The 14,476-nt window shown below is 39.9% G+C and overlaps 1 protein-coding gene across 1 annotated transcript in view; it reads right to left on the bottom strand.

The window, feature by feature from the left end:
- The window catches only part of MIB1 (MIB E3 ubiquitin protein ligase 1), a 116,616-nt gene that overhangs the window by 48,181 nt on the left and 53,959 nt on the right, over positions 1-14,476 (bottom strand). Inside the window, exons 10-12 of the mRNA XM_079784530.1 lie at positions 10,855-10,962; positions 7,235-7,432; positions 3,792-3,943 (exon numbers count right to left, since the gene is read on the bottom strand). Coding sequence (XP_079640656.1) covers positions 3,792-3,943; positions 7,235-7,432; positions 10,855-10,962 — 458 coding nt within the window. The remainder of the gene's footprint in view (positions 1-3,791; positions 3,944-7,234; positions 7,433-10,854; positions 10,963-14,476) is intronic.

The following is a 14,476-nucleotide window of genomic DNA, read 5'->3' on the forward strand; positions in this document are numbered from 1 at the left end:
CAGGGGCCTCTTAGGGCAGGGCTGACAGGAAGCCATTGCTGTTTGCTCCGCCCTGAGACTCCGCCCCATCCAAGCTGTGCGCAGAGGCTTTTGCATATGAATGGCCTGGTCCTTTGAAATCTAAAATTACCTAACAAACTGCAGCTGAGTCAGAGAGACCCAGAACATCCAAAAGAAGGCCCAAGGCCCCACAGCAGCTTGCACTGCTTCACAGCTGGGCCTCATCTGGGCACCTCCAAAACCCAAACAAAGAAGAGGAATTTGCAGATCTCTCTGTAGCTCCTGCTGGGTGGCCTCAGGCAGAGACTAAAGTAGTACCTCCTTGGAGATCCAAGAGCCAGTGTACCCAGTGGTCAGAGTGGGACCATCCAGATTACAATGCCTCAGATTCATAAGGGACACACTCAGGGGGCAGACTCAGTGAGCACCAAAGCCCCACTGAAGCAAGTCTTGCCTCATAAGGGTGTCTCCAGCACAGAAGTTCTCCCAGCGTAGACACAGCTGATCCTCACAGCCAACTGGCCTGGAGGTCAATACCTCCCAGTGATACCAACAACAATCAAGGCTTAACTACAACAAGACTGTGCACACAGCCCACAAAGGGGTGCACCAAGAGTGTCCACCTCAGGTAACTGGGGAGGCTGAGCCACTGGGCCCTATAAGACACCTAGCACACAAAGCTACTCTGTCAACTCAGGGAACCAGCCAAAATGCAGAGACAAAGAAACAGGTCACAAATAGAAGAAAGCAAACGACTGGATATAGAGTTCAAAACCACGGTTATAAGGTTTTTCAAGAATTTTCTAGAAAAGGTCAATAAATTTAGCGAGACCCTCGAGGATATGAAAAAGAACCAACTAGAAATTAAGCATACACTGACTGAAATAAAAAATAATATACAGAGATCCAACAGCAGACTAGAGGATCGCAATAATCAAGTCAAAGATTTGAAATACAAAGAAGCAAAAAACACCCAACCGGAAAAGCAAAAAGAAAAAAGAATCCAAAAATATGAAGATAGTGTAAGGAGCCTCTGGGACAACTTCAAGTGTACCAACATCAGAATTATGGGGGTGCCAGAAGAAGAGAGAGAGCAAGATACTGAAAACCTATTTGAAGAAATAGTGACAGAAAACTTCCCCAACCTGGTGAAAGAAATAGACTTACAAGTCCAGGAAGCGCAGAGAACCCCAAACAAAAGGAATCCAAAGAGGACCACACTAAGACACATCATAATTAAAATGCCAAGAGCAAAAGACAAAGAGAGAATATTAAAAGCAGCAAGAGAAAAACAGTTAATTACCTACAAGGGAGCACCCATATGACTGTCAGCTGATTTCTCAACAGAAACTATGCAGGCCAGAAGGGAGTGGCAAGAAATATTCAAAGTGATGAATAGCAAGAACCTACAACCAAGATTACTCTACCCAGCAAAGCTATCATTTAGAATTGAAGGGCAGATAAAGAGCTTAACAGATAAGAAAAAGCTAAAGGAGTTCATCAACACCAAACCAGTATTATATGAAATGCTGAAAGGTATTCTGTAAGAAGAGGAAGAAGAAGAAAAAGGTAAAGATAAAAATTATGAACAACAAATACATATCTATCAACAAGTGAATCTAAAAATCAAGTGAATAAAAAATCTGATGAACAGAATAATCTGGTGAATATAATAGAATCAGGGGCATAGAAAGGGAGTGGACTGACAATCCTCAGGGGAAAAGGGGTGTTGGGGGTGCGGGAAGAGACTGGACAAAAATCATACACCTATGGATGAGGACAGTGGGGGGGGCCTAAGGGCATGGGGTGGTGTGGGGTGGGGTGGGAACCGGGTGCAGGGGAGCTATGGGGGGGGGGGAGAGAGGAACAACTGTAATAATCTAAACAATAAAGATTAAAAAAAAAAAAGAATTCATTCATAGTGACTATAGTTATAATACTGCTGTATATAGTAGAGAGTTGCTAAGACCGGAAATCTTAAAAGTTCCCATCACAAGAAAAAAAATTTGTAGCTATGTGTGGCAATAGATGTTAACTAGATTTATAGTGGTGATCATTTCATAATATATACACATTATCTAATCATTATGCTGTACACTTGAAACTAATATAATGTTATATGTCAATTATATCTCAATTTTAAGAAAAGATTTCAAGTTATATTAAATTATTGAAATAAACTTCAAAGTGAACAATGCCCTCAGGCAAGACATATAGGCTTATTTGAGACAGCATGGATGGACCTAGAGGTTATTATGCTAAGTGAAATAAGTCAGTCAGAGAAAGACAAATAGTGTATAATTTCTCTTATATGTGTAATCTAAAGAATACAAACAAACAAACAAAACAGAAACAGACTCATAGATACAGAGAACAAACTGATGTTTATGGGGGGGACTAGCTGAAAAACGTGAAGGGATTGAAAAGTATAAATTGGTAGTTACAAAACTCTCATGGGAATGTAAAGCACAGCATAGATAATATAATCAATAATATTGTAATTACTAAGTATGATGCCAGTTGGGTGCTGGAAATATTGAGGGAAACACTTTGTAAAGTATATAATTGTCTAACCACTATGCTGTACACCTGAAACTAATAAAAAATAATATTGAATGCAATCTCTGATTTAACTTTAATTAAAAAATTAAATTAAAAATAATATGTAGGCTTTATTCAACTATAAAAAGAAGACATCTGATGCAAAATTTTCTAAAATGTTTCTCAGGGTTCTGGTTGGTGTGGCTCAATTAATTGGAACATCATCCCGGCACCAAAAGGTTGCCAGTTTGATTCCCAGTCCGGGCACATACTTAGGTTGCAGGTTTGATCCCCCGTGAGGGTACATATGGGAAGCAACTGATCGATGTTTCTCTCATATATCAAAGTTTATCTTCCTTTCTCTCTCTCTCTTCCCCTCTCTCTAAAATCAGTAAAACACATCATTAGGTGAGGATTTAATAAGATAAAATAAATAAAACAAATAAAATGATTTTCAGGTAAAGCTGTTGCCAAAAATTCATTCATGAAAATTCTAGGTTACCCTGGCCAGTGTGGTTGAGTTGGTTGAGCTTGGTCCCATGCACCAAAAGGTAACCGGTTTGATTAATTCCCCCGTAGGGGGTGTGCAGGAGGCAGCCGATGAATGTTTCTCTCTCCCTTTTCTTTCCTCTCTCTCTCTGAAAAATATTCTAGGTTAAAGCAAAGTTAAACATTTTGTTTTTCTGTGGGACTTTGTCCACATTTTATGAATTCTGTGACTTTCCAAAAGTCTTTCTCAAACTTTAACCAGCAAACCATTTTTTTTTCAGTAGACCACCTATAATTATAACTATGGTTTCAGAACATCTATATTAGAAATTTATATAAAGAATTATATTATTAATAAGCAATTAGGTAAACTTAATAGTTATTTAGCCACAAGTTTAAAAAAATAATTACTATGCAATGGATTAACATGGGGTTTAGAGGACACCCTAAGAATGGTCTTAAAGAAACATAAATCTCAAAATGCACTGCATCCTAATTAAAACTTTACAATTTAAGTGAGTATTCCTGATCCTCTATATCCATATTGAATATATATTTTGACATTTCATACTTCATTAGTTTAATAACACAAAAAATCATTATAAAATTAATCTAGTGAAGACAATTTCCACAGACCTTAAAATGATTTAAAATACTAAAATAATCAAAAATTATTTTCTTATCAGTATCAGAAAAAGAGAATGAGCAACAGAAAAATATTTTTAAACTGCATATAAAATGGTGAAAGGTAACAGTTTTACCTGGGATTTCCTCTTAGTGCAGCATGATGTAGGGCGTTAAATCCATTATTGTTTGTAATGGTAACATCTGCTCCAGCTTCCAGAAGGACTGCCAGGATATCATCACGTTTCTTACTTATTGCATCGTGAAGAGGAGTATCACCTTCAGAATCCTTTTTTTTTTAATTTAAAAAGATTTTCATTAGTTCTTTTTCAATCATTCTCACATGTAATTATTAATACTTATAATGAACTACTAAACAAAGAAACAAAAACAGAACCCATATCCAACAACCATCAATAAAGCATACTATGTGTTAAATTTAATAAATGTAGGCAAGAAATAGCATTATAGTGAATAAACTTATACTCAATCTAAATGGCAAACACAATAAACATGCTGTAGCTTTAAAAAAAAAATCAAAGAAATTAAATACCCTCAAAATAATTAAGTAAATAACAAAAATAAATGAGATGGAAAAGTGGCCAAAAAATTCATTCGTTTAAAATGGCTTGCTATACCAGTTTCCTACCATTAACTGCTGTACCCTGAAACTCCATACCAAACCTACACCAATCTCAGGGCCCATAGCAATTAATTAAAAGTCAGTGGTTCTCAACCCTGGCTGTACTTTAGAATCTGTTGGGAAGCTCTTAAAATCCTGTAATAAAATAAATAAATAAATAAATCCTGTAATCCAGGCTGTTCTTCAGATCAACTAACCTAGAATCTCGGGTTGGGACTCAGGCATTAGTAGTTTTTCCGAGTTCCCCAGGTGAATATATTGTAATATATTGTGTAGTCACTGTTGAGAATCATTACTCTAAACATTTTCAAAGGGCAGGAAAGAGAGTAGTTAACTCAAAGTGAAAACAAATGTAAAAGAAAATTTGGCAGTCTCAGTCTATGTTGTTTTTTTCAAGTTGATTACTTCCTTCATTAATCAACCAATGTAGCAATAAATTTTTATTCATTATCAGTCATCTGTGTAAATGGGTAATTTAGCCTTCATTCATTTCATAGTTTCATAAATACTATTTTCAGTAAAGCCATATATAGTTACCACAGTTGCCAAATCTAGGCTGCCCCTATTTTTATAATTTTATTTACATAGCCACACACATGCATTTATGTATTATCTACTAGAGGCCCGGTGCATGAAATTCATGAATGGTGGGGGGGATGAGAGGGGTAGTGTCCCTCAGCCCAGCCTGCACCCTCTCCAATCTGGGACTCCTTGGGGGATATCCAACTGCCGGTTTAGGCCCAATCCCACAGGCAGTCAGACATCCCTCTCACAATCCAGGACTGCTGGCTCCTAACCACTCACCTGCCTGCCTGCCTGATTGCCCCTAAGCACTTCTGCCTGCCAGCCTGATCGCCCCCTAACTGCTCCCCTGCCAGCCTGATTGACGACTAACTGCTCCCCTGCAAGCCTGGTCACCCCCAACTGCCCTCCCCTGCTGGGCTCATCTCACTCCCAACTGCCCTCCCCTGCAGGCCTAATCTCGCCCCCAACTGCTCTCCCCTGCCGGCCAATCTCGCCCCCAACTGCCCTCCCCTGCAGGCCTGATCTCGCCCCCAACTGCCCTCCCCTGCCAGCCTGGTCACCCCTAACTGCCCTCCCCTGCCAGCCTGGTCACACCCAACTGCCCTCCCCTGCAGGCCTGGTTGCCCCCAACTGCCCTCCCCTCCCGGCCTGATCGCCCACAACTGCCTTCCCCTGCTGGCCTGATCACCCACAACTGCCCTCCCCTGCCGTTCATCTTGTGGCAACCATCTTGTGGCAGCCATCTTGTGATGTCGCGCGATGCCACCTAGGCTTTTTTTTTTTTTAAATATATTTTATTGATTTTTCACAGAGAGGAAGGGAGAGAGATAGAGAGCTAGAAACATCGATGAGAGAGAAACACCAACCAGCTGCCTCCTGCACACCCCCCACCAGGGACATGCCCTCAACCAATGTACATGCCCTTGACTGGAATCAAACCTGGGACCCTTCAGTCCACAGACCGACGCTCTATCCACTGAACCAAACCGGTTTCGGCCACCTAGGCTTTTATTATATAGGACTAGGCTTTTATTATATAGGATGGCTACTTTGGTGCTACAATGGCAGCACTGGATAATTATAATAGAAATCATATGAAAGCCAAAAATATTACCTGGCCTTTTTTAAAATATATATTTTCTATTGATTTTTAGAGAGAGAGGAAGGGAGAGGGAGCGAGAGAAACATCAATATGAGAGAGTAACATCAATCAGCTGCTTCCTGCAAGCCTACCTACTGGGGATCAAGCCCACAACTGGGGCATGTGCCCTGACTACGAATCAAATAGCAACCTCTTGGTGCATGGGACAATGCCTAAGCAACTGAGCTGAGCCACAATAGCCAGGGCTTACCTGGCCTTTCACAGAAAAAGTGTGCCAATCCTAGGCATATATTCATCCACCCACATAAGAAATTCCCAATACAAATTCAGTCCAACAATCCACCTTTCATCCTCCTATGGCACTAAAAATTCATGGTCTCCAACTTGAGATGGGCTCTTACCTTGACAGGAATACGCTTCTACAGGCTCTGACCTGTCCTGTCTCTTGCTCCCCACAGTAGCTATTTCAATTACCCTTTCTATACTGACCACTCCCCACTCACTCTCACCTAATAACTTTGCCTCCCATATCAGACACACACAAAAAGTCAGCAGGTATAAATTACACACTCCTTCAACAGATTAATACCATACCTCACAACGCCTCCCCCATCTTCTAATCCTGCCACCCTGTATCTCAGAAAAACTAGTCTGTAATAATCGTCTAGCTGAACAGAATCTCTGATACTTTCGATTCTCGTCAAACCCTCAGTCCCGTTACTCCTCTTCTACATTGCTTTTCTAAGACCAATCCAAATTAATTCATCTGGTTGCTGAAATTTTGAAAGGGAATAATCATTTCGTAGGTGACCCTTGCTTAAAAAAAGTAGGTCCTACTATAATAAATAAACTTTAAAAACCTATGTATTTCCCAAAACAGAAAATCTTCTAAGACTGGACTAATGACTACACCAAGACTCTTAAATTACATAAGGCTAGAACTAAAATAATTTAGATAGCTATGAAGTAACTATTAGGAAATGCAACCTATTACACTTCTTTAAGTTGCTGAAGCCCAATGTCATGATCAATAAAATTAAGTCAATTCAAGTCAAAAAGGAATACTTTTGCATGAAATCCCTATCCCCAACCCTCAATGTAAGACAGATCTACTTGACACTTCCTGAAAAAGGCTTTTCTAAGAAGTAAGAGCTGCCAATTTTATTACATTCTATACCTTTGGTATCACTTACTATAACTGATCATATAAAAAAGAATTGTAACATAGAAATGCTGACCACTGAAGCTAGTACTTCCCTTTAATAGGATCCTAGCACTATCTATAGAATATATTTTGTTAAAGGTTTTACCTGAAGACTGGGATGACAACCAAAGTCCAATAAAGTCTTTACAACTTGAAGATGACCTTTATTGACAGCAATATGAAGTGGTGTCTGTCGGCGTTTGTTGCGAGCATTCAAGTCAGCACTGCCTCGATGTAATACTTCTATAACAGCACCTTCATCTCCAAAAGCTGCATGGTGAACGGCTCTATCTCCATCTTTGTCCTAAACAGCAGCATTAAAATCTGAATTAATGAATATTTTAGAAAAATAAAACTTGAAGCTATAATTCATTAAGAACCAAATTGATGTGAGAGAGAAAAAAACATTAAATGGAGCCAACAAAAGAAGCAGAAATTCACCTGACTAGTGACTAACTTCAAAAATAAATGACGAATTCTGGATCCATACAGGGGTGGGCAAAAGTAGGTTTACAGTTGTGAGTATGCAATACACAAAGTATATTCTTGTACCATTATTTAATACTGTATTACTTGTATTACAACTGTAAACCTACTTTTGCTTATCCATGTATATTATATCAGACATATAATGGACCGATAGTTATATCAGAAGTAGTTCAATTCTTCATTACCCTAATTTATCAGTCATGATGATAAGCCAATATTAGGAAAATACTGATACATAACATAATACATAAACTTTTTTCCATTTAAAAATTTTACAAAGACTTTTAAAGGACATAAAAATTACACTAACTTCAGTTGAGTGATTTTAAAAAGAAGAAAGGATGCCAAACAGTGTGATTTCAATTAGTTTTAAGGGGAGAAATATATCAACATATTAACATTGGTTATCTTTAGCTGGTGAGCATACACTTTTCTGTGTATTTAAGAAGAGAAAAAAATTATTAAATACCACTACAAAAGACAAAAATGAAACACAAACCAGCATAATTTCATACATCCAAAATTCTAAAACTATTTCAGAGGAATCCAGTAGGTATGCCTCACCTTTTATAATTGGAGGAGATGAGAGTCAGAGAATTGTTTACATTTTTTTCAAATATAAGAACAACTTTTTAAAGGGGAAAAAATGCCTATCATGCATTATAAATATTACACAGTTACACACACACACACACACACACCAAAAAACAAGTCTCATTACACTGATAGATGCAGATGAAAAAGGATATTATAAGGGTTCTATCTTTAGTCCATATTCCAGCTCAAATTTTAACACCCAGAAGGAAGTAAGCTTTAAGACTTTCTCCAGGAATTCCCAGCTGATGGTCCTAGACCCCTGGTGGTCTATAATTTTTGCAAGTGGTTTGAAAATACATTACTTGGGATTCGTTTAACTACTTTCCAAAGTTAACACAGAAGAGTCCTATTGCGATTAAATACATTTAAAACAAATGAACAGTTCATTCAACACAGTTGAATTTGAAATAGTTTTTGGTTTTTGCTATTTTTCTCAAGCAGATATCAAAAGTAAAACAGCTGATATAGAAGTTCACAAAGATTTAACAACCATTCTCAAAAGGTAGCAAACCGTAACTCAGGAGTACTTCTACCTTACTAATATTCCAGCTAAACCAGGTTAGGAGTTTTTGTTATCTACTTTGAGCATAAAAGAACTGGCAGGCACCACACAAAAGATTTAACACTTGAGCCTCTGAGCAGCATTATATTTAAACATCCCAGAAAAAAAGAAAAATGATTTTACAAAAAAATTGTTTTTATTTATGTGTATCACTAACTTTTCTAGTAACATATTTCAATATTTTAGAATCTTAGATTTAAGAGCTTACTAACCTCCAACCTGGATTTCTTTTCTGTTACATTTTTAAAGTCTACCTGGTGTTACTCCTTCCATTAAAAAGGAGAAAATCAATCCACTAACACTCACTGACTAAAAAACATGAACTATTTATGAAGTGTATCATGTATTTATGGTTATTAGAAAACTGCTATTGCAACACTTTTATGCAGGTCCCGTCAATTTATGTAAAAAAAACAACAAAAAACCCTAATATATATATATATATATATATATATATATATATATATATATATATATATATATATATATATATATACTAGAGGCCCAGTGCATGATTTAATCATGCACGTGTAGGCTGTCTGTCCGCTGGTCAGGACCCGGTATGGCCGGCAGCTCCGAAGTCCCTGGGCCCCTAGGGCGAGGCAGGGCGGGGGCGTGGTCCTCCAGCAGCCAGAGCCCAGGCCAGGGTCTTGCCTTCGCCTCCCGCCCAGGAAGGCTGGGGCCGCCGCAGCCTCCTCTGCCTTCCGGCTCCCTCATGAGCCCTCCCTCGGCCGGCCCGGGCTGCATGGAAACCCGTGTCCTCTGCGGACACCACCGTGCGCTCCTGCGGCCCAACTGCCGCCAGACTCCTTCCCCGGGAGCCATGCCGCCCGCCCACCCACACTGCCTCATCAGCCGGGGCCTCCAAACGCCCGGCTCGCTGCCCCAGAGGCCCCTTCTGCGCCGCAGCACAGCCATGGCACAGACGCTGAGCTCGTGCCGCCGCTGGCAATGCGAGCTCAGCGTCCTGCCGGCCCAATCACCAACCCAGCCACCCCGAGTCCCGCCCCCTGCGCCTCCTGCTGGCCTAATCGTGGGCGTGGCGGAGTGATGATAATTTACATATTACCTTTTTATTATGTAGGATACTAGAGGCCCAGTGCACGAATTCGTGCATGGATGGGGTTCCTTGGCCTGGCCGGGAATCAGGGCCCATTGGGGGGAGGGACTGTGGGAGGGTGGCCAGCCAGCCCTGATAAGGGCTGATGGAGGGTGGCCAGCCCTGATAAGGGCTGATGGGGGCTGGCCAGCCGGGGGAGGGACCATGGAAAGTTAGCTAGCCATGGGAGGTTAGCTAGCCATGGGAGGTTAGCTGTGGGAGCACACTGACCACCAGGGGCAGCTCCTGCATTGAGCGTCTGCCCCCTGGTGGTCAGTGCGCATCATAGCGACTGGTCGACCGGTCATAACGGTCGCTTAGGCTTCCTATATAATAAAAGGCTAATATGCAAATCGACTGAACGACCAGTCGCTATGATGCACACTGACCACCAGGGGGCTGACGCTCAATGCAGGAGCGTCAGTGCGCTCTCACCGGGGGAGTGCCGCTCAGCCAGAAGCCGGGCTCACGGCTGGCGAGCACAGCGGTGGTGGCAGGAGCCTCTCCCACCTGCAGGGCAGCGCTAAGGATGTCTGACTGCCAACTTCAGACATCCCCTGAGGGCTCCCGGACTGAGAGAGGGTGCAGGCCGAGCTAAACAAGACTAAACAAATTCTAATATACTGGTTCCCTTATGAGGAAAAAAAAACATAACAGAGGCCTCTGAGTGTCACAAATCAGAAAAAATCTTGACCCACCTGATTTATATTCCCCTGCCCTCAACTTCCCCAGTATAATTCTTGGGTGAACCCAACTGGGCTTCCAACAGCAGTTGGGGCTATTGCCAAGAATACTGAGGGATCACAGAAAACCAAGAAATGCTTCAAGTTCTCTTTTGTCAAATTTTTCTCTTCAATCAGAAAAGTCTTAGGTAAATATTAAATTTCAAGAATGAAAATAATTCATCTAATAATACAAAAGTAAATACCATTTCTAGGAGATTTTTACTGAAAATATTGTTCAAGCTTAGTTTAATTACCTCTGCTTCTACATCCACATTTTGTTTCAAAAGTAACTTCAAAATATCAACATGTCCATTCTGACTAGCAGCTTGCATAGCAGTGTGGCCAGCACATTGTCCATTTACCTAAATAAATAAAAAAGGATAGAATGTTACAAATCAGAAAGAGCCAATATATACATATAGTATAGGTTCAAATTTGGTACATTGTATGATTCTATGAAAATAATTTACACTACCCCAAACTTATTATTTAGAATCAAAGAACACATAAAGATCTTCCCAGATAAGAAAAAGCTAAAGGAGTTAATTACCACCAGACCAGTACAAGAAATGTTAAAGGGTCTTCTTTAAGAAGAAGAAGAAAAAAGATTAAAAATATGAATACAGTAGTAACAAATACATATTTATCAATAACTACTTTAAATGCAAATGGATTAAATGCTCCAATCAAAAAACATATCGTGGCTTAATGGATAACAAAACAAGACCCATATATATGCTGTCTAGAAGAGACTCATTTCAGATTGAAAGACCCACACAGACTAAAACAAAGGAATAGAAAAAGATATTTCATGAAAATGGAAACAAAACAACAACAAAAAGCTGTAGTAGCAATACTTAAACCAGACAAAATAGACTCTAAAACAAAGACTATAACAAGAGACAACAAAGGACTCAGCAATTCCACTTCCTGGTATTCATCTGTAGAAACTCAAAATACTAAATCAAAAAACATATGCTACTTTATGTTCACTGCAGCATTATTTACAATAGACAAGATATGGAGTATCTATCAACAGATGAATGGATAATGAAATGGCACACATCCTATATAATAAAAGTGTAGAATGCAAATTGTCCCCTAGACCGGGAATTGTCCGGGAGTTCAACCGGAGGCAGGGCCGGCTGGGGGAAGGGAGGGAGGCCCTGGCCGGTGGTGGCAGGCGACCGGGAGAAGGGAGGGAGACCCTGGTGACAGCAGGCAGCCGGGGGAAGAGAGAGAGTACCTGGCCGGCAGCCGACAGCCACTAGGGACCCTACCAGTGCACAAGTTTCATGCACTGGGCCTCTAGTATTCAATTGTGACTCAACCATAAAAAAACGGAATGAGATATTACCATCTGCAACAACATAGATGGCAACCCCAGCATGTGCCCTGACTGGAAATCGAACCATGACTTCCTGGTTCATAGGTCAACACTCAATCACTGAGCCACACCAGCCGCGCAAAACATTTTTTTTTTAATCACTATGTTGTAAAAAAAAAAAAATCACTATGTTGTACACCTGAAACTAATATAATATTGTATGTCAACTATAATTTTTAAAAACTTTACATTCCAGAATGGAAAGAAAACTTTGGGGAGGGAAACTTCAATTATAGATGTTCCTCTAAATCAAGAGGAGGGTGCTATAAAAAACAAACAAACAGAAAAGCTAAAGAGAAAAAAAGTCCCATTAGTAAAAGCTGGAAAATTTTTTCAGTATTTAAGATTTTAAAAGTATATTTTGCTCTGGCCAGTGTGGCTCAGTAGGTTGGGCACTGTCTCATGCACTGAAAGGTTGCTGGTTCCTTTCCAGGTCAGGGAATATGCCTGGGTTTCAGTCTTAATCCCTGGTAGAGGGTGTGCAGGAGACAGCTGATCCATGTTTCTCTCTTTCCCTTCCCGCTCCTCTCTCTCTAAAAACCAATTTTTAAAAAAAGTATATCCTTATACTTTTATTCATGGTACAAAACAACTGTACCTCAATAAACCTTTTAATAAAGTATATCCTTGTTTTTTTATCTTTATTGTTGAAAGTATCACAAATGTCCCCTATTTTTCCCCCATTATCCCCTTCTACCCAGTTCCCACCCTACCCCAGGCCTTCACCACTCTATCGTCTGTGTCCATGAGTTATGCACATATGCATGTAATTCTTTGGTTTATCTCTTCTCACCCCACCTCTCCTCCTTCTGAGATTCATCAGTCTGTTCCATGCTTCAATGTGTCTGGCCCTATTTTTTTGTTTGTCAATATATTTTGTTCATTAGATTCCACCGATAAGTGAGATCACGTGATATTTGTCTTTCTCTGACTGGCTTATTTCACTTAGCACAGTGGTCGGCAAACTCATTAGTCAACAGAGTCAAATATCAACAGTACAACGATTGAAATTTCTTTTGAGATCCAAATTTTTTAAACTTAAACTTCTTCTAACGCCACTTCTTCAAAATATACTCGCCCAGGCCGTGGTATTTTGTGGAAGAGCCACACTCAAGGGGCCAAAGAGCCACATGTGGCTTGCGAGCCGCAGTTTGCCGACCATGGACTTAACATAACATTCTCCAGGTCCCTCCATACTGTCTCCAAGGGTAAGCATTCCTTTTTCATAGCTGTATAGTATTCCACTGTGTAAATGTACCACAGCTTTTTTATCCACTCATCTACTGTTGGGCATTTGGGATGTTTCCAGATCTTAGCTATTGTAAATTGTGCAGCTATGAATATATGAGGTGAATATATTCTTTCTGAATGGTGTTTCGAGATTCTTAAGATAGATTCCTGGAAGTGGGATCGCTGGGTCAAACAGCAGTTCCATTTTTAATTTTTTGTTTTCAGTATGGCTATACCAGTCTGCATTACCACCAACAGTATACTAGAACATGTTTTTTCATTAAATGATGGGTTGTATTTCATTATTTATGGCATCATACGAAAACAAGAGTAAAGTTTTATTTTCTTTTAAGCTTCAATCTACAAAGATAATTAGAACTAGCAAAACAGAAACCACACACACTCACACATATACAGGAAGCTGAAAAGCAGACCTAAACCTGCTATGAAAAATAGCTATGAAAAAATATGAAAAAGGTAGCAACCCTTTTTCCAAGGAAGCCCAAAAGGCTCAAAGTTGATGACCTCTGAATATGGGGATAATATGGTAGTAGATGTTAAACACAAAAGCATCAGTTGACAGTCTTTTTAAAAATCATTTAGATCCCTGGATTCCCCACCTCTGCACAGCTGCTCCACCCTCACACTAACAGAGACCTGAAAGTTTATTCTCCAGAAAGGGTAAGTGTCCCTGGCCACTGTTAAGGATGGGGCAAAACACTAAAAACAGAAATTTTATGTAAATATTTACAGGCCAAATCCTAAGAACCCAGGCCCTCTTCCCTTAATCAATATTCATAAGGTTGGTATCCAGGTTTATAACCAGCAGAACTGGAGATCTTTCTGGGGAGTCAGACCAGCCCAAGAGAAAAGACCTAAAGACCAATACCCAAGAATAATCCAAGGAAATGTCCGGATCACTCGATAGTGAAAACCAGAGTCAACAAACACACATACATACATACACACACACACACACACACACACACACACACACAGGCCTTTTACTGATCACTCTTATAGATAAATGGACAACCAAGGAACACCAGACATCTGAGGAATGGCCTCTGACATGAAAAGATTGTTTGGAAGAAGTTAAAGAGGTAAAAATAGTTGACTCTGGAAGAATGAGAAAATAAGGTTGAGAAGGAGATGCCATTTTTCATAACAAATCTTGAACTATTTTTCCCTTAAATTTTTAGAATGTATGACACCGTTAAAAAATACCTAAGATATCAATCAGTAAATTTTAAAAATTA

The sequence above is a fragment of the Cnephaeus nilssonii genome (genome assembly GCF_951640355.1).
Source record: "Cnephaeus nilssonii genome assembly, chromosome: 11".
Classification (NCBI taxonomy): Eukaryota; Metazoa; Chordata; class Mammalia; order Chiroptera; family Vespertilionidae; genus Cnephaeus; species Cnephaeus nilssonii.